Here is a 24,859-nt window from a genome sequence, read left to right as displayed (position 1 = left end):
AAAGAGTGTGAGAGCTCTTGCTTGGCACTGGTTCTAATTCAGATTACTTACGTGTGCATGCATGCCTGTCCTCCCCACACCCCATAGGCTCTCAGGAAGAGTGCCTAAGCCTTACCCACCTTCCTGTTCTTAGCAGAGTGTCACACCCACAGCAGGTTAATAAACGCTTGTTGAATTAAACTAAGGCCAAAAGGCAATATGCCAGTCCCTTTACAGTAAGTGCTGAGCGCAGCAGCTGTTTTGCCCACTGCTACAGTCAGATAGGTCACCGAAGTCCTAGCACTCTGGATGAAGGGCAGCAGCTAAAGGGTAAAAGGCAAAGCTGTGCTCTCCAAGATGGATGGGGAGCCTGACAAAACCAAAGTACTTTCAGAGAACAGGAGGTGACTTACCATTTATTCACAAAATCTTGAAATTCCAGACTGAATACTCCACTGGGCAACTTTGGAGGAGGCTGCAAGTACATGTGAAGACATAAGAAATGCCCGGTGTCCTGCTCCACCCATCTCTCCCTTCCCCACTCCCACCTCTGGGCAGTGCTGCCCTTATCCAGTCAAGGAAAGGCAGGGGTGAGAGGACAATGGCTGCTACCGGGTTACCCTGTTGGAACCATCAATCTCAAACCAGTCAGAACTGGGGCCAGGTCAGTGTTCTGAGCACTCACTTGTCTAGTGACTGAATAAATCACTGTTCCTCTCTGAGCTTCAGATGACCCTTCTGTGAAATGAGGAGGTTGGGCTTAACAATCCCTGGGGCCCTTTTTAGCTCGCAGCCTCTACCACTGTACATCTTGGAGTGTGGCAGGGAAACAGAACCATCAATTACCAGGAGCAGCAGCTAGGGGGTGTGCAAACCACTAGGCATAGCCCAGCCCGGACAGCACCTGTAAGGCTGGCTAAATAATAAAATGTTTACCCCTCCTGAGCTCTGAAGGAGCACACAAAGGTTAAAAAAACATTAACTGGCAGAGAGCTGGGTCTGGAAGAATGTTACCTACACACTCACTGCAGGAATGAGGGTGTTTGCAGGCATCAGAGCAAGCACACTGGCAGTAGCCCTCGTCTTTCCAGGGTGTATGGTGGAGATCACACAGGGCAAGGCCCTGAGGCACCCTGATCATGCACCACACAGCCCCCCACCCTTCTTGTGACCCATACTGGGGTTCTGTGCAGCTTCCTTGTGAGCTGACTCCCAGACACTGCTCTGATGTGTAACCCAAGTCAACAGGTGATTGGAGACTAAAAATCAAACACTAACGTTACCAGAGGAGTCCAGCCTAGTCCTCTTCCCCTGAACGCCTTATCAGAACAGCAGGTGAATAAGCCTGATCCCAGGTCATGGCCTAAAGCCCAGCTTTTGGGGCCCATGGTGTTGAAGGGGGACGAAGCGACTATTCAAGGGAGAGGCCAAAGGAGGGGCTGTGTGCCAGCAGAGTGTGAGGTGCAGGCCACCTGTCACCACCGTGCAGCCCAGCCTCCTGGGAGGTAGGATGGGGGCTAAGAGGAGTAGGTGGGAAGGAAGGAAGAGCGCTAGGAGGGACGGGCCTGAGCTGCTTTTCATCTTGGAGCCTGTTCCCTTAGCTGTATGAAAAGGATAGCAAAACCAACCTGGCCCACCTGAGCAGTGCTTGGAGCACTCAGTAGGAAAATGAATGTGAAAATATCTAAGAAATCGGTGCACACTAGGTGACTGGCAACTATTTGACCTCAGCCATCCCTTCCCTTAATGTGGCTCCCACCCAGCACGACCCAGTTTAGGTCCCAGCAGGAGAGGATGGCTTTCCTAACACAAATGCAACACATTCTGCCTTCCTTGAGTCCTTAAGCAGCCTAGATCAGATCCCGAACTTCCTGTGTCCCACAGTGCTTAGCATAAAGCTGTGCAGCCAGGCAGTAAAGAGAGCTGAACTAAGCTCTCCAGTAGACTGTGAACCAGTGACAGTGATTTTTTAACAGCTGGGGTGAGCCAGGATTTTCCCCGCTGAGTTTGTAATGAACAAGGGGACCTATCTGAGACTTTGGGGGTCTGGTTTTAGAGAGCAGTAAGAAAGCATGAAACTCCACTAGTCTCAAGGAAGAAGAAAATGGGCTGATGCCCTTTGCCATGCACTTCAGCCGAGTGGGAGGCCTCCAGCTGCCTCCCAAACTAGACTAGAATGGTCTAGTCAGAGCTAGACCATTCTCTTCCTCTACCCATGCTGCTCCAGACGCCGAGAGTGCTGGCCTTCCTTAATCATCTGAAATCCTGTCCTGCCCTCAGGTTCCTCCAGCCCTGCCCCACCCTCCTCTGAGCAGCCATGGTGCTAGTCCCTAGCTTCCCGCTCCCCCAAACCCAAACTGATGAATACCTGTCAGTCCCTTCCTTGATCCTTTTTACATTTAAACATACTGGTATATATATTTCACAATATATCTTCTTTGTATTAAAGTTAGCCAACAGCAATTGAATCACCTGTTATTCCATCACTTCAAGATAATCACTATATCATATTACTTTCCAGGCTTTATGTGCACATACATGCGTACATAGATTTCTTTAAAGAACCAATCATGGTATACATACTATTTTATAATCTGCTTTTTTCACTCAACTAATAGTGAATATTTTCCATATCTCTTTCTGCACTGTCACTTTTTATGTTCATTGCTTTATATGGAGAAAACCATATACTGCAGTTACACATGCATTTGCCTTGCCTCCCCTACGCAATCTAACAGTCTTTAAGACCTGAGACTGTTTTTCCATTTGTGGATCCCCATCTCACTCCTACCGCCACCCCACAGTGCTTAGCACATAATAAGTGCACAAGAAATGCTAGGTGAAAAAAAGGAAATGCCTGGTGAATGAAGGATGAGAATGTAAATGGGCAGGTGGGGGGGGCTCCTGAATCTGAGAGAGGAGGAGGGACTCAGAGCTGCATGAAGATGTTCCTGGGGAAGGGACTTCTGCAGCCTCTAAACCAGCCACTCAATTCCAGGATCATGATGCACAAACCAGGACACACAAATCTTGGAGCCCAGGCAGCCCATACTGTGGGAACAGTTCAGAGGTTTCCCAGACAAATCAACTGTGAGTTTTTTTCTTAAGAGGAGCAAATAAATTCCAAAAGCCATGCAGTACCTTACCTCATTGACTATGTAATCCAACAACTCAAAAATTGCCATGGGAGGTCGGCTGTCCATTCCATAAGCTACAGATTTTATAAAAAGAGAAAAGAAAACACTTCTCAGAAACAGAAGGTTATTTGCCAATATGAGGCTAGGGGTGGGCATGGACCCTAGTGACTAGAACAGAGTCGTGGACGATAAAGAGAGACAGAAGAGCCACAGATAAGGCCTGAACACAGAGGGGACCAGCCAAAGCCACGGAGTCAGCTGACCAGGGTTGGAGTCTGGGCTCTGCCGCATCCAAGATTTGTGACCTTAGGTAAATCAGCTGACCACAGCCTCGTTTTGAGTTTTGTAGAGATGGGTAAAAATTATGTCTGCCTTTCTCCCCTTCCTTACACTGAAAGAGGAGCAAATGAGATAATAACTAAATCCTTTAGAGTTATTTAGTTTTCATTTTCCCTGAACTTGGGTCTCTTCCTCTTGGCTCTCAGGGGCCACAGCCACCAGCCCCTGCAACAACCCGCCATCGGCTACCCCTGCCCCCTCCTGTTTCTCCTTTCATACATGCCCTCTCCCATGTGGGCCTCATGGAGGTAAAGACCAGGTCTCCCTGGTCAGACAGGAATGTCCTAGCAGGAGCTACATCAGAAGATGATAGCTGGGCCAGGATCTTCCAATACCAGGTTTCCTTCACAGTTCAGAAAGGCAGGCAGTGCTACACAGTGCTTACCACCTCAGAGTCAGACTTGGCCACTTACAAATCAATGCATGTGGCAAGTCAAGCACTCTGTGCCTCAGTTTCCTCACATCTAAAATGGAAATTAGAGTAGTGCTCACACACGACTGCTATTAAAACTAGACAACACCAGGCAAATCTATGGAGATAGAAAGTAGACTGTTGATTGCCCAGGGGTCAGGGTGGGGCAGCTGGGAGTAATTGCTAATGGAGATGGTTTCTTTCTGGGGTGATGGAAATGTTCTTGAATTACATAGTGGTGATGGTTGTACAACATGGTGGAATATATTAAAAACCACTGAACTGTACATTTTAAAATGTGCATTTTATGTTATGTTAATTTTATCTCAATTTTTAAAAAAATCTACCTAAAACAAAGTCATGATTTTTAAAATTAGATAATACATAAAAAATACTAGGCGCAGTACCAGGAACACAGTGGGCACTCAACAAATGGTAGGAAGTTGTTGGTAATAATAATTTCCTACACCTGGAGACCCATGCCCCAGCCTGGCTCCAGAGACAGAGAATCAGCCCTCCAGAAACCCCTGACAGCAAAAGACCACCCACAGGCCAAGCTGGGGCCACACCAGGCCACTCACAGCTGAGGGGCCTTCCGGGAGTCCTTGGCCGGGGCGGTGTCTCAGCCGCATCTCCCTCCACCTGGCACCCAAACATCAGCTCCAGCTCCTTGGCATCTGGAGGAGGGATGGGATACCTCCCGACCGCCATCTCAACCAGAGAGAGCCCCATGCTCCAGATGTCCGACTGCACCGAGTAATGAGTCCCCTGGAGTCTTTCTGGCTGCAGGAGAGACAGACACATTTATCACCTGTGAGCTAGCTTGGCCCAAGCAGAAGAGGGATGGGTGAGTCCTCATGAATACCTGGGGCTTCCTGCCCCTTTGAGGCTTGCTTGCACTGCAAGGGAGGGCAGGGCTGCCCTGCTTGGTCCCAGCCCTGGGTCTACCGATGCATTTTATCTTCTTCTGCCCCTTCCTCTCCAAAGCTCACATCCTGTTTCAGGACCTCCACCAACCTCTTTAATTTGGCTTCCCACCTGCCCCCAAATACTGTATCTACCAAATCCTACCTGGCTCCCGTGGGTCTGACCCCTAACTCCTGTCTCCCCTATAACCTTCCCTGAACTAACAGCATCCTACCCAGCTGGGCCCTGGCTAACCTTCAGCTGTGGCTCCAGATTTGCTCATCCTCGTCACTGTCTTGCATGTGCAGGACAGCTTATCCAAAGCCCAGCATGAGAGGCTCATCTTGAGTCCTGAGTCCAAAAACATGAAGCTTCTGGAACATGGGTCATGAATGAGGTATCAGTGGGTAGAAAGAACACTGGCCTTGAGAGTAAGGAGAGCTGAGTTCTAAGACCAGCTTTGCCACTCACTCACTGTTCTTGGGCAACATCGAAGAGTAGAAAAGGCAAAGGATCTGGGTTCAAGTCCCAAGTCTGGGACTTACAAGCTAGGTGATCCTGAGCCTCAGTTTCCCGGGGCTAATGAAATGGGACTAACAACATAACAAAATGGGGCTAATGATGATAGTAACAACATAACAAAATACCTGCTCTACTAACTAGGGCACTGGAAAGGTCAAATCAAATGAAAATGTATGTTAGATGTTGCAAAATGTTATGCAAATATGAGTTGTTATTGGTGAGAATAGTCAAAGAGAAAGAAATATTATATATTGTGCTATACAAAGCATTATTTTTACTGAGCATTAATTGAAATAGTACATGTATTTCAAGAACCCTACCAAAAAAAAAAATCTTTATTCTGACCGTCGTGCACTTATTTAGACATCAAATTCATTTCACCCATAGGATTTTTCACTGACCCCAACACTGAACTATTTTGTAACTTACCATGTAACCACAAAAACCCAAACCACTAAACCCTGGATCAATATAAGTTCCAGGGCCTGTTAATCGATTTTGAACTTGACAGTTGGCAGTTGAGTAGCCCAGCGTGCTCGCTGCTCAGTTTTTAGACATTTAGGGAAGAAGGTGAAGAGCTGATGGGCTTCATGCCTTTAGCCACTGGAATGGAGGGGGTGGTGATGTGGGTCGGCGCCAGGTGAGTCATGTTGCCAGTGGCTGGAGCCAGTGTGGGCAGGGGACAGACAAGAAGGAATGAGGGTGTGAGCAGGACCTTCCACACAGGGCGGCCAGGAGCAGCTGCCAAATCTTACCTAAGAGGAAAGTGAGATCCTGCAGTGCAAAGGGGGACTGACCGGCAAGGAAGCCTGGCTTTCAACGCCGGCTCTGCAAGGTGAAGTGGGCAGGTCACTTCACCTCCCTGAGTCTACATTTCCTCGTCTCTAAAATGGGTACACTAATCTTTTTTTTTTTTTAATTAATTATTTTATTTTTGCTGTGTTGGGTCTTCGTTTCTGTGCGAGGGCTCTCTCCAGTTGCGGCGAGCGGGGGCCACTCTTCATCGCGGTGCGCGGGCCTCTCACTGTCGCGGCCTCTCTTGTTGCAGAGCACAGGCTCCAGACGCACAAGCTCAGTAATTTTGGCTCACGGGCCCAGTTGCTCCGCGGCATGTGGGATCTTCCCAGACCAGGGCTCGAACCTGTGTCCCCTGCATTGGCAGGCAGACTCTCAACCACTGCACCACCAGGGAAGCCCTGGGTACACTAATCTTTACTTCATGGGACAACCATATAGATCAAAGAGGATCACCACTCCAGGATGTGAAAGTCTTTGAAGAATGTACAGAAAACACAACACGCTAAGATGCCCTGAGCCCCCACACCGGCCCCTCCTTCCACCTCCGCGAAGGCCTCCCACTCACTCCAACTAACGCTCCTCTACTCTGCCCTGGTCAGCACTCACCCAGAGCCACGTTTCCCCTTTCTGAATCGTTCTCATGAGCGTGTTAGCCATTTACTCACCCATTCAGTCAACCATTCACTCACTTGCCAAGAATTCCCTGAACATCTACAGTGTGCCAGGAGCCAAACCAGACCCTTGGGACAACAGAGACACCTCCGGCCCTATCCCTGCCCCCCAGGGAGCTGGTTGTATGGGGGAAGCAAGAGAACATGCCAATGTCACCCCTGGGCGCGGTGGAAGCCAGCAGGGCTGGAAGCAGGAAACACCAGGTAGGTGTGCTGTGGTGAGAGATGGGCAGGTAACTGGGAGACATGCAGTGAGGAGGAAGAGAAGAGGCTGGACTGGGGAGACAATTCTGAATAGACTCACAGGAGTTGGGGGTTGCTAGATGCTAAAACGATGGGGAGCTGGGAAGAGAGGTTAAAGGCTGATGCTCAGGTTTCTACCTTGAAAAACTAAGGAAACAGTGATGCCATTTACTGCTAATGGAAATGGTGGGGCAATGTGGGGTGGGGGCATGTCTGGGCATGTCAGTCTGAGGGTCTGAAGACGATCAGGCAGAGGTCCTGAGGGTAGCTGGAGCTCAATGTCTTCAGAATGGAAGCCAAGCTCTGGGAAACATCCAAGTGCCAGTGAGAGCTGAAGCTGTGATCCTACTATCTCTTCCACTGAGTCAGGGCCCCAGGGCCCCAACCATGCTCCAAGGCCTGTGAAAGGCCAAGACCATCTCCCCATCAGAATTTGATCTCCTCAGGGAGGGGACCACAATGCCTCATCCCTCGTTCTTTCTCACCCACCCCCATCACCCAAGCACAAGGGTCTGGCTCCGTAGGGGAAGGCACCCACTTGGCTTCTATTCCTGATCAGATAAGAAGCTGGAAAAATGGAACGAGGTGCTCATACCGACATGTAGGACCTTGTGCCCACGAAGGAGTTGGCCATGGAGTCGATGAGCTGCCCGCTGACCCCAAAGTCACACAGCTTGATCTCCCCACGGGAGTTCACTAGGATGTTGGAAGGCTTGACATCTGTTGGGAAAAGAAAACAGAAAAGTAGAGAATTGACACAGGTAGGTTGGGAAGGGGAAAGTCAATGCTCCCCAGACAGACCAGCCCTGACCACGAATGCCATGACACACCCCAGCCCCCATCACAGAGCCAGCCCTTGGCTTAGGAGCACTGGACACCAAGGCCCCTTATTGCCCTTCGTTCAGGGTTCGAGGAAGGGCTGTCAGCAGAGGAATGACAAGCTGCTGTAGAAGCGGGACAAAAAGCCAGTGTTTTCCACTCTTTGAGAATCCAGACTGGGCCAGGTGACCCACAGGAAGGAGTCAGTTACCATGAATAATCAAGATTTCAAGCTCTGTTGTTTCAACTGCCCCTGTTGGCAAGACACAATATCTGCCGCCGGATCATAAGGTAGGAAGACATAATAAGACCTGGATGCTTGCTGAGGCTACAGACCAAAGACTAAAGGAGGATGGGATGGAGGCAGGAACTCCTATTATTTTTTTATTTTTTTGCGGAATGTCCTATAAATATCACTTAAATCTATCTGGTCTAGTGTGTCATTTAAAGCTTGTGTTTCCTTATTAATTTTCTGTCTGGATGATCTGTCCATTTGTGTAAGTGAGGTGTTAAAGTCCCCCACTATTATTGTGTTACTGTCAATTTCCTCTTTTAAAGCTGTTAGCATTTGCCTTATGTATTGAGGGGCTCCTATTTTGGGTGCATATATATTTATAATTGTTATATTTTCTTCTTGGATTGATCCCTTGATCATTATGTAGTGTTCTTCCTTGTCTCTTGTAACATTCTTTATTTTAGATTCTATTTTATCTGATGAGTATTGCTACTCTAGCTTTCTTTTGATTTCCATTTGCATGGAATATCTTTTTCCATCCCCTCACTTTCAGTCTGTATGTGTCCCTAGGTCTGAAGTGGGTCTCTTGTAGACAGCATACATATGGGTCTTTTTTTTGTTTGTTTCCATTCAGCGAGCCTGTGTCTCTGCGTTGGAGCATTTAATCCATTCACATTTAAGGTAATTATCATTATGTATGTTCATGTTACCACTTTCTTAATTGTTTTGAGTTTGTTTTTGCAGGTCCTTTTATTCTCTTGTGTTTCCCAGGTAGAGAAGTTCCTTTAGCATTTGCTGTAGAGATGATTTGGTGGTGCTGAATTCTCTTAGCTTTTGCTTGTCTGTAAAGCTTTTGATTTTTCTGTCGAACCTGAATGAGATCCTTGCTGGGTAGAGTAACCTTGGCTGTAGGTTTTTCCCTTTCTTCAATTTAAATATATTGTGCCACTCCCTTCTGGCTTGTAGAATTTCTGCTGAGAATTCAGCTGTTAACCTTATGTGATTTCCCTTGTATGCCATTTGTCGCTTTTCCCTCGCTGCTTTCAATAATCTCTTTGTCTTAAATTTTTGTCCGTTTGATTACTATGTGTCTCCGTGTGTTTCTCCTTGGGATTATCCTGCCTGGGACTCTCTGCGCTTCCTGGACTTGGGTGGCTATTTCCTTTCCCATGTGAGGGAAATTTTCAACTATAATCTCTTCAAATATTTTCTCGGGTCCCCTCTCTCTCTCTTCTCCTTCTGGGACCCCTATAATGTGAATGTTGGTGCGCTTAATGTTGTCCCAGATGTCTCTTAGGCTGTCTTCACTTCTCTCCTTTCCTTTTTCTTTATTCTGTTCCATGGCAGTGAATTCCACCATTCTGTCTTCCAGGTCACCCATCTATTTTTCTGACTCAGTTATTTTGCTATTGATTTCCTCCAGTGTATTTTTCATTCCAGTCACCGCATTGTTCATCTCTGTTTGTTTGTTCTTTAATTCCCCCAGGTCCTCGCCAATCATTTCTTGCATCTTCTGGATCCCCGCCTCCATTTCTTTCCAAGGTCCCGGATCATCTTCACTATCATTATTCTGAATGCTTTCTTGGAAGGTTGCCTATCTCCACTTCATTCAGTTGTCCCTCTGGGGTTCCATCTCGTTACTTCATCCGGTACATACTCCTCCGCATTTTCTTTTTGTTTATCTTTCTGTGAATGTGGTTTTCATTCCACAGGCTGCAGGACTGTAGACCTTCTTGCCTCTTCTGTATGCCCTTTGGTGGATGAGGCTATCCAAGAGGCCTGTGCAAGCTTCCTGATGGGAGGGGCTGGTGGCGGGTAGAGCTGTGTGTTGCTGTGGTGGCGGAACTCCTACTATTGACCTCATGCACAGAGCATGTGGGTTTTATAAATGTGTGTGCCAGGGGCTGGGAGCCAGCTTTTGATTCTCTTTCACTGAAGTCACATCCCTAACAGCCTGCTCGACTGCATCTACCTGTTAGTCAGGGAGAGTCTCTTGCTACCAGGGCCAGAGAACTAGGGAGGCCTGAAAGCTGCTCCTCAGGGTGAAGGCAGTGCCCCCAGCACCAGCCCCATTCCCCTTCCCTGCACTCGGACCATCCCCGCAGCCCGCCCTGGCTCCCATCACCAGTATTAGTCCACTGGCTCTTCCCTTTGCCAAGAGGTGAATTTCCAAATGTTTTTCTTCTACCATCTCCTCTGATTCAAACAACTGCCCCGTGAAGCAGGCAGAGCAGAGCCAAGAATTCTCACTTACTGAGGCTGGGACTTGGTAAAGGTCCCCAGGGCTCTGTGCACAGACATCAGCAAAGCAAACAATGAGACCGGCTCAAGAGCAGGCCAAACCCAGGAACAAAATCGTAAACCCTGACAGGGAATCTTTGACGGAAGTAATACAGACACTATATAGGACATCTGGAGAACCAGAGGAAAAAAATGAAACCCCCATAATTCCAACCTACCAGAGCCACTATTAACATTTTATTATTTTCCCCTTCAATACTCATATGAATGTGTTTATTTATCCTTAAACAGATTCTAACAGATCCATTTTAGTATCTTTCCAAGGGTAAACTGAAAAAAATTTAAAAATCACCCTCTCATATCCCAGTAAGTCCTTCACCTGCCTACCTCCACCCAGCCCCTCATCATCCCCAGCCTGGGTCAGGTCCTAACCACAGCCCCCAGCCAGCTCTAGCCTCTCTCCACCCACCACAGGCTCCACCAGGGCAGCGATGTTGGCTATCTGCCTCGCCCCTGTAACTGCAGAGCCAGGACAATACCTGGTACATAGGAGGTGCTCCAAAATGCCTGTGAACGAATGGAGATAAACTCACCATGTACATACACATGCACACACTCAGCATCATGGGTGCTGTCTTTCTAAGACCCAGCCCTCAACGTGTCACAAGAAACGACAGCACAGGATGCGAGGTCTTTCCAAACCCCTTGGCAACCTCCCGTGTCTCTCATATAGAGACTCTCAGAACACAGGCCTCAGAAACAGCCTTACAGGGCATCTGGTTCCTCCCCTTCATGGTGGAGACGAAAAGCCTACAGCCCAAAGGGATCCAGGAACTTGTCTGAGGTCACACAGCAAAAACTGGATAGAGCAGGAACCAGAACTCAGACCTTGTGATGCCTGGAACTGTCCTCTCCCCACCCTCCCTGCTGCCACATCACTCATTCCCATGTCCACTGAGCTCCTGCTACATGCCGGCACTACGCACGTACCTGGGACACAACAGCCAGCAAACTAACCCAGTTCCCTCTGTCACAAAGCTTACACTTTAGTGTGAGGAGACAGACTAAGCAAACCAACAAACCAATGTGCAGCATCAGGTGGTCTCAAGTCCATGAAGAAAATAATAACAAAACCTGGTAACAGCCCAGACAGTGAGGGGGCTGCTGCTGCGGCAGGGTGATGAGGAAAGGCCTGTGTGAAGGGATGGCCCTGGAGCACTGACCTGGGTGAAGTCACGGCGGTGAACCGTTCAGCCTCCTGGAGAATTATTTCAAACACACGGGGAGGTTATAAACTTCAGTGGCTCAGGAACCAACTTTTCCTTTGTTTCTTCCCAAGCCTGGTGTTAGGACCGGCCCCGACAAACACTTCCCGCTGAGGAGCCCCTGGTCCTCGTCTCCACAGCACCAAGACCCTTTTCTAATAGAGGACAGATGCCTGACCCTGGAGGCCGGTGTTCAGTGTGTGCGAAGCGAGGCCGAGTAACAGGCCAGAGCCGGGAGAGCTGGGCACAGGGAGGTGCCCCAACATGAGTCCCTCCCTCCACCGAAGAATGTCCCAGCCTTTCCTTCCTGCAACTGGACCACGAAGCCCTGAGCTCCCTCACCTTCCAATGTTCCCATGTCCTGTTTAGAAATGACCTGCTAGGCCTTGTTATAAAGCAAAAGAGTGGCACTGGCTACAGAGACAGGGGACCTGTATTCAAATCCTGGCCCTGCCGCCTGCTCTACATGCAGCCTTCAGCAAGTCCCTTCACTTCTGTAGTCTGTGGTCTGCGTATCAGTAAAGCAGTGATAACAATCCCATTTCTCGCAACCTCACCAGATGGAGACCAGGATCAATCGAATGAACTGTGGGCATTTAAATAGCACACATGTTACAGGATCACAAAAAATGATTCTTTCATGGGTTGCCCTCTAAGACAGGCAGTTCACAGCACCAGACACCCACTCCCTCACTCCCCGCTGCTGCTCAGACACCACTCTCCAGGCCACAACTGCTGCTCAGGAGCGGCTGCACTGCCTCTGTGACTGTCCTTGTATCTGATTTCTAGTCACATGGCAAGCCAGCCTCCTTTTTTGCAGACTTATATAACGCCACTTTCCTCCCTCCCTGGCTGTGGCTCCTGCTTCTGCCACCTGCCCCAGGGAACTTCGCTGCCTGGGAGGCTGCAGAGATCCATGCGGGTGGGGGCCAGAGTGAAGCAGAGGGAAACTCTCAGGGGGGTCTCCCTGCTTGGACCACATCCATCCTGGAAGCCAGATGCACACACAGGGCCCCTCCTGGTGACCCTGAAGGCCTGACAAGAAGTTGCTTGGAGACCTGGGCACTCCACTCCACTCCAGAGCGTGTGGCCGGAGCAGCCAGGCCAGGACATGCTCCTTCCCGGCAGCCCCGGCCAAGTCGGGCTCTTCTCTACGGGCAGAAAAGAGGTCAGATAAGGCCAGAGAGATTGTTTCCTCCAACTGTCAGCCTCCTGCATTTGCTTCCCACAGTCACCGCCTCTCCTTCCTCTGCTCCCATGCCAAGCAAATCCTCCCCCAGCCTGTCTTGCACAGTGACCGGCACTCCTCCGGTGGGACAGCCCCCGCACAGAGCCTGCCTCGCAGTACAGTCCAGGCCCCTCGGCCTGCCCTTCCAAGCCCACTGTCCTGCTCACTTCTGCAACTTCTTGCTGCAGCACGTCTCCGTGTCCACCTTCCCCAGGCCAGGGCTCACCTGCCTCTCTGTGCTGGTCCCCACCCCTAAAACCTCCTCCTTTCCTACCCACCTGTTCACCTCTACATCCAGGTGCCTGGTTCTTTTGAGTGCCCTTCCCAGCATGGCATACTGCCCTGCTTTGGAGCCCTGGGAGGTTTAATCGGGCTTTTCTTCCCACATCTTCCCTAGCAGCAACCTCAAACATTGTTCACATCACAGGCGCAAGCCCTCTCTACTCCCCAAGGCCTCTTCAGGCCTTGGATTCTCTTTCTGACCCTCCAATATTAGGAGAGTGAGGCTGGGAAGAGCCCCAGCGTGTGGTGGGACACTCTGTATTCCGCAGCAAGCATCCACCACTCTCTGAGCTCCCAGGCTGACAAGCTTCCCTAGGAAACCTACAAGATGCTAAGGTCTGATACCCAGATCCTGCCCCGGCTCTGTAACAATGAAGATGGATAAACCCTCCTTCTTCAAAAATGATTAAGGAGGTGTTATGAAAAAACGAAGTGGAAGAAAGTATTTTCTTCTCTGATATTTTCCGCACCAGAAATAACCACTGTTCAAAGCCTCCTGATATTTCCCCCATGAGCACATGATATTAACTTGACGTCTGAGCATTTTCTTTCTTTTTTAAATTAATTAATTTATTTATTTTTGGCTGCGTTGGGTCTTTGTTGCTGCACTTGGGCTTTCTCTAGTTGTGGCAAGCGAGGGCTGCTCTTTGTCGCGGTACACGGGCTTCTCGTTGCGGTGGCTTCTCTTGCTGCGGAGCACGGGCTCTAGGCGTGTGGGCTTCAGCAGTTGTGGCTCACGGGCTCTAGAGCACAGGCTCAGTAGTGGCACATGGGCTCAGTTGCTCCGCGGCATGTGGGATCTTCCCGGACCAGGGCTCGAACCCGTGTCCTCTGCACTGGCAGGCGGATTCTTAACCACTGAGCCACCAGGGAAGCCCCGACTTCTAAGCATTTTCTACTCCTCTTTGGATTAAAGAATTCAGCGGGGTCACTTGTTTATTCTATAAACACTAATAAAATGCCTGCACTGAGCTATGAGTAAAAAGGACAGGTCCCTGTCCCTGTCCAGGCTGTCACCACCAGGGGAGACAGAATTCAACAAATTAGAAGCCAGCCAACCTCGGAAGACACCACAACAGCTCTGGTTCATTGAGCACCTACTATGCCAGGCCTTTTAATCTATTGTCTTCTTTAATCCTCACGACAATGGTGTGAAGTAAGCATTATTAACCCCTGTGCACAGACGAGAAACACTGAGGCCCAGAGTCTGGGAGTTATCTGTCAAAGTTACAAAGTAAGGTAATGGCAGAGGCTAGAGTAGAAGCCATAGGTTGTTTATCCAGAGGCTAGCTAATCTGGGTCTAAACAACAGAGCAAATGGCAAACCACAGTGGGTTGTACTCCAAAGTTTCAGAAAAGCCATTACTAAGTTGTGGGTGAAGGTGGTCAAAAGGCACAAACCTCCAGTTATAAGATGAATAAGTCCTAGAGACGCAATGCACAGCATGGTGACGACAGTTAACAATACTGTATTGTATATCTGAAAGTTGCTAAGAGAGTATATCTTAAAAGTTCTCATCACAAGAAAAAAATTGTAACTATGTAAGGTGATGGATGTTAACTAGACTTATTGTGGCCAGTCACTTCACGATATACACGTATATCAAACAATTATGTTCTATATCTGAAACTAATACAATGTTATATGTCAACTGTATCTCAATTTTTTAAAAAGTTGTGGTTGGGAAGCAGGCGGAGGGCGGGGGGTCACGCACATTACCAGTGAAACAAGCTTTATCTGGGTATAGGAGCTGACTTGGGGTAGGTTGAAATCCTTAAAATCTGGTTGTGAGAGAAAATAATTCTGAGCTCCAGTTTAGTGAGCAAAGCGCTTCCTTCTCAGCTCCAGCTCATTATCCTCCTTGACAAGTTTAACTGCAAGAGACGTGCTGACAGCAGGAACTACAGGCTGTTTCCCACCTCCTGATTAACAAGTGAGTTCAAACAGTGAGCCTTCGGAGCACGTGTGCCAGGTCCTAACAAGCAGCTATTTTTATCTCTACACTTTCAAGAGTTTTGCAACCACGTCCAGCAACTGCATTTCGATTTCTGCTTCCCTCCCAAGATTCAGTAGGTTTTTTTTGTTTTTTCTTTTTAATTTTTAATTTTTGGCTGCGTTGGGTCTTTGTTGTTGTGTGCGGGCTTTCTCTAGTTGTGGCGAGTGGGAGCTAGTCTGTGTTGCGGTGCGCGGGCTTCTCATTGCGGTGGCTTCTCTTGTTGCGGTGCGTGGGCTCTAGGGTGCGCAGGCTTCAGTAGTTGTGGCATGCGGGCTCAGTAGTTGTGGCTCACGGGCTCTAGAGCACAGGCTCAGCAGCTGTGGTGCACAGGCTTAGCTGCTCTGAGACATGTGGGATCTTCCCGGACCAGGGATCGAACCCGTGTCCCCTGCATTGGCAGGCAGATTCTTTACCACTGCACCACCAGGGAAGTCCCTGATTCATTAGTTTTGAAATGCTTTCATTTTCTACCTTTGTGCACCCCTGTCTGCAAATGCAGTGCTCATCCCTGACCCAAAAGGCACACAAATGCTGACCATTAAACAAGAGATGATGTTGCAAGAGTTCAGGATTTGGTTTTCACCAGCACCAATCTGAAATCAGGTAGTAACAACAACTACAGCAAAAGGTATAGGGGTTACAGTAAAGGGAGAGGGAGAGAAGGGAGAGAGAGAAAGAAAAGGGGGGCTTCCCTGGTGGCGCAGTGGTTGGGAGTTCGCCTGCCGATGCAGGGGACACAGGTTCGTGCCCCGGTCTGGGGGGATCCCACGTGCCGCGGAGCGGCTAGGCCCGTAGGCTGTGACCGCTGGGCCTGTGGGTCCAGAGCCTGTGCTCTGCAACGGGAGGGGCCGCAGCGGTGAGAGGCCCGCGTACCGCAAAAAGAAAAGGGAAAAGGGGGCAGTAAAGGCAAGAGTTTATGGATCCTGGATTCCCTGATCTCTCATTTCTAATGAACGCATACTAATGCATGGCAGAGCAGCCCCATATTATAGATATGGAAATTAAGGCTCAAGTATAAGCCACTTGCCAAAGACCACAGAGTAACCTTCCCATTAAAAGAGCATGCCTTAGAGCAGTACACTTCCCCTTCTAGACTACCTGGGCGACTTCAGGAGACAAGCAGATATGCAATCTATCACAAAGCCAATCAACCACCTGTGGGCAGAAAAACAACACTGGCTAACTTGGATGCTTATCATCTGTACTTCAAGAAAGAGAAATTAGCTAAAAACCTGTTTTGACCTGCTGAAAGCTAATTTTGCTCAGCAGGAGGAGAGGAAATTAAAAAAAAAAAAGATGGAAAAAGGAACGGTAGAGGTAGGTCGGAGATCTGTTCATTTTAAAATGGAAAGTGGGAGAGAATTTCTAATAATATCACCATAGTTATGGTGACCCAAGCTGCACCAAAGTAAGGCACTGCCATTTGTGCCTGGGTCAGGGCCAGCATGATTCACCCGTGAAGTCAAGGTCACTCACCAGTCGTTCCTAGCTTAGCTTGAGACAGGCCCTAAAGGAAATGCCTAGGAAGTCATTCGCTCTTACCAGGTAAGGACAAATGTAAGCTAAGTGGAGCGGGAACATCCTGTGTAACCTACTGAGAAGGACCCTCCCCACCACATACACTAACTGGGAGAAGTGCTCCTCCCTGACTCCAACCAGCTGCTCCAGGTGGAGAGTGACAATCGGAACCCTGTCCCCTGACGCAGGCTGGGCCACTCCCAGTTCCCCCATCCCCTGGCATGGTGATCTGGCGGGTCTGGGTATGTGACCAGTATTAGTCCAATTAGAGCCCTTCCTTAGGATTTTCTAACAGAAGCTGGGAAAAGCTATAATGAGACTAAAGCCAGAGGCAGTGGTTCCCATGTGGTAGAGACGGCTGGCCTGAGAGAATAAAGCCAACATCAGAAAAGAAACAAATGAGAGAGAATTAGCAGGTTTCAGGACATTCCCACCCCCCACCCACCCCCGGGGATACCAAAATCTGCAGATGCTCAAGTTCCTTATATAAAATGATGCAGTATTTGCACATAACCTATGCACGTCCTCTTGAATGCTTTAAATCATCAATAGATTACTTACAATACCCAATACAATGTAAATAGTTATAAATACAATGTAAATGCTATGTAAATGAAGTTTTGCCTTTTGGAACTTTCTGGAATTATCTTTTCCCAAATATTTTCGATCTGCAGGTTGGTTGAATCCAAGGATGCAGGTATAGAGAACCGACTGCACACCGTAACTGAAGTATAGCAGCTAATGGCATTTGAGTGCTTGGACACAATTTTCCCTAAGGCCAGGCTGCATTCTTATTCTTCCTGAGGTTTGGTGAGCTAAGCCAAAAAACAAAAAAACCTCTCTTATTGTTTGAGCTAATTCGCGTTCACCAACAACCAAGAATCCTAACATCCACTGATTCTTGTCATCAATTGGCATAAAAAATTACATTAAGTAGGTATACAGTGTGGTGTGGAAATGGTAGCACCAACTTTGGAGTTAGGCAGATCTGGATTTGAATCCTAGCTCTACCAGCATGAGCTGTGTGACCCTGCAGAAGGCCAAATTACAGAGCCTCCTGAAGCCTGTTTCCTTGGCTGTCAGGTGGGAACAGTAATTCCTACTTGATGGTAGCTACTAAGGGCTCAGTAAATAAGAGGAACTACATATGAGATACACAGAATGTAGAGTTCAATGTCTCTGAAGCTTGGGGGAAAAATAAGAGCTAACATTTGTTTGAGAAAAAACACAAGCAACAGAGAGAATCAGGTCCTGCTGGGTGGGGTTCCTACCTATGTGGGCCCTCCCCAACCCCTCACCCCAGCCCACCCCACCCGTCAGTGCCAAGAGGATCCATGCTGTTCCCCAATAGTCTCTGAATCATTCACCCTTGCTAGTCTCTAATCCAGATGGCTTCTGTATTCATATTCATTCTACCATCCTTCTAGTCTTTTTTGTTTGTTGGAGGGGAGTGGGGAGAAAGGGTTACCTCAAAAGTAACCCCTTAATTACCTCCCTTCACCTACAGGAGGGAGCTACACCAACTATTTGCTCCAGGTAAGTTTTGCTAGAATACTCAGGGACTTGGGCCTGGGCTGTGTCTGGGATGGACTTGATGCTCGCTGGGAGCTGCAGTGGGGGTGGGAGCCCTTCCTCCTGCCCCTGGACAAAGCAGAGAAAGCCAAGCTTCAGAGCATGCAGGACAAGGTGGCCCAATATGGAGACAGGTGGCCTGGGATCCCAGTGGTCTTCCATCCCTGCCCCGTCCCTTCCTGAGCACTGGCAACATCTGGCCCTTGGGCTGCCCAAGGGCCCCCAGATCCTTATAAGGAAGTCCTCTGTTCTGTTTACACTGACTCAAGTTGGTTTCTGTTACTTGTAACAAAGAATCCTCACCAAGAGGCTTCCACCTCCTCCGGGAAGCCTCGCCCGACCCCTCTACACCCACAAGGCTCCCTTCTCCCTGGAGCTCTTACCAGGTATGTCACTTATCATGTTAGTAGGTTTGCCACCTTCTTTTAGTCACATTTTTTCCTCTTAAAAAATCCAAACATTCACAAAAGTAGAGAGGGTGTAACCATGTACCCAACATCAGCTTCAACAATTATCTACACATTGCCAGTCTTGTTTCAACCAAAACCCTCAGTTTTTCCTTCGTGGGGTGGGAGGGAACAAATATTTTAAGGCAAATTCCAGACCTTATGTCAATTCATTCATAAATTTTTTTTTTTTTTTTTTTTGGCAGTACGTGGGCCCCTCACTGTTGTGGCCTCTCCCGTTGCGGAGCACAGGCTCCGGACGCGCAGGCTCAGTGGCCATGGCTCACGGGCCCAGCCGGTCCGCTGCATGTGGGGTCTTCCCGGACTGGGGCATGAACCCGTGTCCCCTGCATTGGCAGGCGGACTCTCAACCACTGCGCCATCAGGGAAGCCCCTCAATGTGCTTTTAAACGCCACAAACTTGACTCTGTTACACACACATGGTCCACGAGTTTCCTCTTCATCTGGTCCTGAGGACAGTTCCAGGAGATGGAGAAGGAAGCAAGATTACCACTAAATGAATAAAGGTAAGGTTCAGAAGTGATGAGGGACTCTGACAGGATCACTCAGGGAGCCAATGGCCGAGCCTGAGGGATCCTTCCATAAGGTTCCATCCGCAGCCAGGACGCTAAAGGGAAACGGAAGCAGTGGCTCTGAGGCCACTTGGCAGGTAGCAGCTTTCTGAGAACTTACTGCCTGCCACTACCAGCCAATGACAGCACCGCACACACTTCACAAGGCAGCAGGCACTTACCTCCAACAATAAATTTTGAAACATGTTGTTTCCAAATGGAAAAAGCAAATCCCACCATGTTTGTTTCTAATTAACTCGGTGCTGTTAAGCCTAATGCTGGTTCCCACCCTCAAGCTGAGACGCTCCACTAGACTACGTTGTCACTCTGTAGCGTTGGGCATGGTGAGCTGGGCTCCACCTTGCTAGGGAAGTGGTTAACAAAATCTGCCCCTTCTTTGGTCACCAGGTCACCAGACTTGCAAGTCAAACTGGCTCTCCTGGGCCCACAGTCCTCCTCAGGAAGTTATCTGTAACTGGGGAGAGCGGCAGTACCCCCAGCCCCGAGTTTCCCTTAGAAATGAGGCTTTGTGATGTGAGAAGGAACAGGACACAGCTCTGCCGGGATCACCTCTCAGCCTAGGGCAGCAGGTCTTTCCTAGAGCGAAGAGGCACAGCCTTGGGCCTTGGGTCCCTTCCACCACCCGCCTTGGCGAGGGCCACGGGGCAAACCTTGTGGCTTCCTTCCCTTGCCTTCCCCATCCGTCCATACCAGCACCTGGCCTCTGCTCTCAGGGGCTTTGCAGGATAATCTCTCCCAACCTGTGTCCTCTTCACCCTCCACTCGGTGACTAACCCTGACTCAGACCCACGTTCTTTCTTCCGGAACCATGTCAACAGCCACCTAACTGACCTCTCTCCCCTCTCGCCTCACCTTAGCTGCAGCAGCCAGAGGCCTCCTCCTCCAAGGACAGCTTGCCTCCCGCCTCCCTTCCCTGTGCAGGAGTGCCCCTCAGCTCCCCACGGTCCAGGCTAAAATCCAGTCCCTGCGCATGGCGGGGAAGACCCTCCTCAATTGCTTCAACTAATTCTCACTTAACTCCTACCAATTACCACCAGGAATCCTTTGTTCTAAACACCCCGAACGACCTGCTATTTCCTGCAAGGACATATATCTATGTTTTCCCTGCCTGTGTGTCATCATGACTCATGTGTTTCCCTCTACCTGGAATTCCTTTCACTGACACTGTCACTTGCGTAACTTCTCCCTATGCTTCAGAGCTCAGCCCAAATACCACCTCCTCCACGATGCTTCCCGAAAGGGATCTGAGGAAGTGCTTTCCCTCCTCCAGCATCCCATCTGCCTCACTTGAGATGCTAAGAAATAAACTTGTCTGGAGGCATAATCCATCGCTGTGGGTCTAGCACTGAGGTAATTCTAGAGAACATGACTCACATTTTTTTTTTTTTTTTTTTTTTTTTTTTTTTTTTTTTTGGCGGGCCGCGGGCCTCTCACTGTTGTGGCCTCTCCCGTCGCGGAGCACAGGCTCCGGACGCGCAGGCTCAGCGGCCATGGCTCACGGGCCCAGCCGCTCCGCGGCATGGGGGATCTTCCCGGACCGGGGCACGAACCCGTGTCCCCTGCATCAGCAGGCGGACTCTCAACCACTGCGCCACCAGGGAAGCCCCATGACTCACATTTCTAACCAGAGACCACATACTGGATTCCAGCTACCGATCAGCCACTCTCTGTCTCTCTCCATTTGTAAGGTGGGGCAGTCTAGACAGAGTCCAAAGAAATCTGTTCTCCCTATAAATTCACTGCCCCCTTGAGGCTGTCACCACACGGCTGGGGGATGAGAGTGGCGGGCAAAGGAAGCAGACGTGTAGCCAAGGCCACCCGCTGGACACCACGGGCAACCTATGGGTTGAGGCTCAGATGACACTCCCCTACCACACACGGACAGGGACTGTGCTCAGGACAGAGCCCTGTGCGCAGCCTCAGGGGCCACCCTGACTCTCCTCAGGGAAGCCTGGCTGGCAGGACGCCAGGAAAGCTCTGGCAGGGAGGACAGTGCCTTGCAAGGGTCACTGAAGCTGCCACTCAAACTCGTTACATGCGCGTCTGCCACCAACAGCTTGTAAAACAACAAAACACAAACAAACTTGGGCCACTTCAAATCTTGCCTATCGGCGCCGATGGCAAGTCTGACTGAAGGGAGAAGACTTTAGAGGCTGAAACCCTGACTGTTGTGAGGACCCTGTTCCTCTGGAGGCTGTTGCTGGGGTCCCTTGAAGTGCCTTGGAGATTCCCAGCTGTCCCCAGGACTAGGATCCAAAAACACTCTCATAGTCTCTGCAGAGGGCTGAAATCTCATCCTGACCTAAGAGCTCCCTGTTTTCACAAAACTCTTCATCCCGGGCAATTAGGAACTCTTTTGGAGGGTCCTCTGAGCCGGAAGGTCCCAAGGTACAAACGACTCTAGCCCTGCAGAGAACCATCGCAGCTTGCTCCAATCACAGTCTGGCTGGGCGTCCCCTCAGGCCAGCTTTCTCAGTACACTGCAGCCCAGGCCACTAATTCAGTGCTGGGCATAAAGATCAGGGAGATTACACACTGCTTCATCTGACAAAAGTTAGAGAAAAATAAGCTGAGACTTAATTTAACACTGTTCTCAGCATTTATTGCTCTTCATCTGCCAGCAACTCCAAGGCAGAAATTATTCACCAGCTAAGCTGTATGAACTCTGCATTGATCTAAATCACGTAATGCTTCTTCAGGGTCTTAATCAAAACAAGATTTTTTGTTTGTTTGTTTGTTTATTTATTTATTTTGGCTGCACTGAGTCTTAGTTGCGGCACCCGGGATCTTTCAGTTGCGGCATGAGGGAATCTTTTTTAGTTGCGGCACGTGGACTCTTAATTGTGGCACGTGGACTTCTTAGTTGCAACATGCAGGCTTCTTAGTTGGGGCATGAGGACTGTTTGTTAGTTGCAGCATGCATGCGGGATCTAGTTCCCTGACCAGGGATCAAACCCGGGCCCCCTGTATTGGGAGCATGGGGTCTTACCCACTGGACCACCAGGGAAGTCCCAAAACAAGATCTTGATAATGACAGGGGGCTAAGAAGCATGGTGGGCTGGCAATTCAAATCACTGCTTTAAATGGCATGAAGCACAGCTGCATCTGAGCCCCCCCATACACACCTTAACTCATAGCCTAACTACTTAGGTCAGCTTTGGTTGAACTAGACCCCTGACCTCCTGCCACAGTAAGTGGAAAGACTACACTGAAACCTTTGGAGCTAAGCCCTCTCAGAGCTCCAGGATCGGGGAAATACCCCCTCTCCTACCCATGTCATACACCATTTTCATGAAGCACCTCAGGTTAATCAACTTACAGCTGACTTTTGTGCTTAAATTCTAAAGCTCTCTCAGTTGGGGGATTCTTCTTCCCCTTAACTCAGTGGTCAGGAAGCTTCTTCTGTAAAAGGACCAGAGAGCAAATATTTTAAGGCTTTGAGGGCCACACAATCTCTTTCACAAGCAACTATTCAACTCTGCCATTACAGCACAACAGCAGCCACAGACAACACTTAAAATAAGCCTGGCTGTGTTCCAATAAAACGTCTTTATGGACACCGAAATTTGAATTTCACATAATTATCATGTGTCACAAAATTCTGAAAAACAAATCTTAGCTTGCAGGCCATACAAAAATAGCCAGCAGGCTGTGAGCTGCCAATTTTGCCCACCCCTGCCTTAAATGCTTAATGATTGTTTTGATCCTGGGTTAGCAGTTTTCTGTCTTTCTGACCCAATGCTTAATATTATCTATAGTGGAACAACTTTTTTCACCGTAATTTGCTTGCTTTCAGAATCTGTTCCTCCCATCGTCTAGTTATAGAACTCCTCTTCTTCATTTGGGATATGCTCCTCCACAACAGCGAGTGTTCCTGCTAGGGTGCCAATGAAGGGACCCCATCAATCCTGCCCCAGAGGTGGTTTCGTAACTCAGGATGGCTCACCACACTACTCTAGTGCCCTGGACACAACAAATGGTCCAGGACTGGGCAGGGTCTCCAAGCAGAGCCAACTAGTGATTCAAGCGCTGACCTAGATGCTGAGGAGGCTGGGCGGAGCTTTCTCTGGGATACGGAGCACTAAGGACTAGAAGTATCGGGCTAGTGAGGTCCGTGCTGCCCCCCGTGAAGAGAATCTGACTGAAAAGGAAGCCCACATAAGGAGGAGTAAAGCCAAGAGGTGACCAGAGTCCATTTCAACCCCATATTCATCCCTGCCTTTGGACCTCCTGGTAACTCAAGCCAATGCACTCCCTCTTTTGATTAAGTAATCTTGAGTTAGGTGTCTGACACAGCCAAAGAAGCCTGACTAATTATATCACATCAGATTCTATTTGACAGTTGGCAGCATGGCGATTCACACACAAAACAATGACACTGGCTGTGCTCCACCACGCACGCGTTAGAATCACTTACAGATATGTCTCTTTTCCCCTGTTAGACTCTAAGCCCCCAGAGGACACAAGTCATTTATGACCCATCTTTATGCCCTCTGCAGTGATTCACCCAGTACCTTGCACTTGGTAGGTATTCAGTGAATATTTTACAATACGAATTAACTTTTCTTTGATGGGGGAAACGTCTACGAGAAGGGCAAGTAAACACAGAGGAACATGTGTGTGTACCTACCCACGACTATCCACCAGAATGTCACCCAGAGATTTCAGAGAAAACGTACACTCCCAGAGGGACCACAGATCTAATCCCCACCTCCCGACCAACAGCCCATAAGCCACGCACACCAGGCTGAGCCGCACAGACTGCTGCTCCCTTTGTATACCCGGAGGAAACAGAATACAATGTCCGCACGACACCAAGGCAGATCACAGTGGACCGCTTCACCGTGGATGAAATCCAGAATAGCTGGCCACAACTTCAGACACGGGGAATACTGCCTCTACTTGTCCTGCCCAAGAAGTCCTGTTCCGCAATGGCAGAGACCAAGCACTTCAGGAACCAGTGTGAGAACCTCCTGATCTCCGGGTTCCCGTACAGCATGGACACATCAGAAACATAGGAAAGGCAGCCACAGGCACACTCACAGCAGTGCAGCTCACTAGCACCAGGACACGCTCACCCGGTCGGAGAAAGGAAACTGAAAAACTTTCAAGAGGCTACTACCTAGCTGGAAAAACAGGACCTAAACAGTACCTGAAAACAGTTGTTCACCCCCCAAATACCATTATTGTACTTCCTCTCACTTAAAAAGTCATCTGTAAGTGCAGGTATGCCTAATTTTGTATCACCAACGTATTCCCACCCCCTAAAAAAAAAGTCTGAATCAAACTGATATAATTTGCTTGCCTTCTTGAAGAGTCTGTAAGAAATTGGATTTGAAAAATCCTCTAGTGAATGTTTTGAAAAAGCAAAGAAGTGCCCCTAGGGCAACTTGTGCTAAAAGTTACTTTTGTATATTAGTTTTACTTAGAACAGAGCACACCTAGACATCACTTGCAACCTAATAATTTAAAATCCTGTCACCTTTGCCCACGGATGTGCCAACCTGTACCCACACTCAGTAGGAAGGGATGGTCGCTTGATACTTGCATGACTGTCGTGGGAGCGTACGCTTAGGGCAGTCAACAGTGGCCCCCTGTGGGAGGTGACTGAGCCTGCAGCCCCCGCCCCCCCCCCCCCCCCGAGGCAAAAAAGGGC

At 49.1% G+C, this 24,859-nt stretch overlaps 1 protein-coding gene across 2 annotated transcripts in view; it reads right to left on the bottom strand.

Annotated features, from left to right (window-relative positions):
• MAP2K1 (mitogen-activated protein kinase kinase 1) overlaps positions 1 to 24,859 on the bottom strand; it is a 78,462-nt gene that overhangs the window by 1,905 nt on the left and 51,698 nt on the right. For both annotated transcript variants that reach the window (XM_007448127.1, XM_007448128.1), the window contains exons 6-9: positions 7,603 to 7,727; positions 4,449 to 4,650; positions 3,126 to 3,190; positions 393 to 454 (exon numbers count right to left, since the gene is read on the bottom strand). In XM_007448127.1, the coding sequence (XP_007448189.1) occupies positions 393 to 454; positions 3,126 to 3,190; positions 4,449 to 4,650; positions 7,603 to 7,727 (454 nt within the window). The remainder of the gene's footprint in view (positions 1 to 392; positions 455 to 3,125; positions 3,191 to 4,448; positions 4,651 to 7,602; positions 7,728 to 24,859) is intronic.

The sequence above is a fragment of the Lipotes vexillifer genome, unplaced genomic scaffold, assembly GCF_000442215.2.
Source record: "Lipotes vexillifer unplaced genomic scaffold, Lipotes_vexillifer_v1.1 scaffold713, whole genome shotgun sequence".
Classification (NCBI taxonomy): domain Eukaryota; kingdom Metazoa; phylum Chordata; class Mammalia; order Artiodactyla; family Lipotidae; genus Lipotes; species Lipotes vexillifer.
The sequence above is the reverse complement of the archived record's forward strand: the minus strand, read 5'-3'. Positions and strand labels throughout refer to the sequence as shown.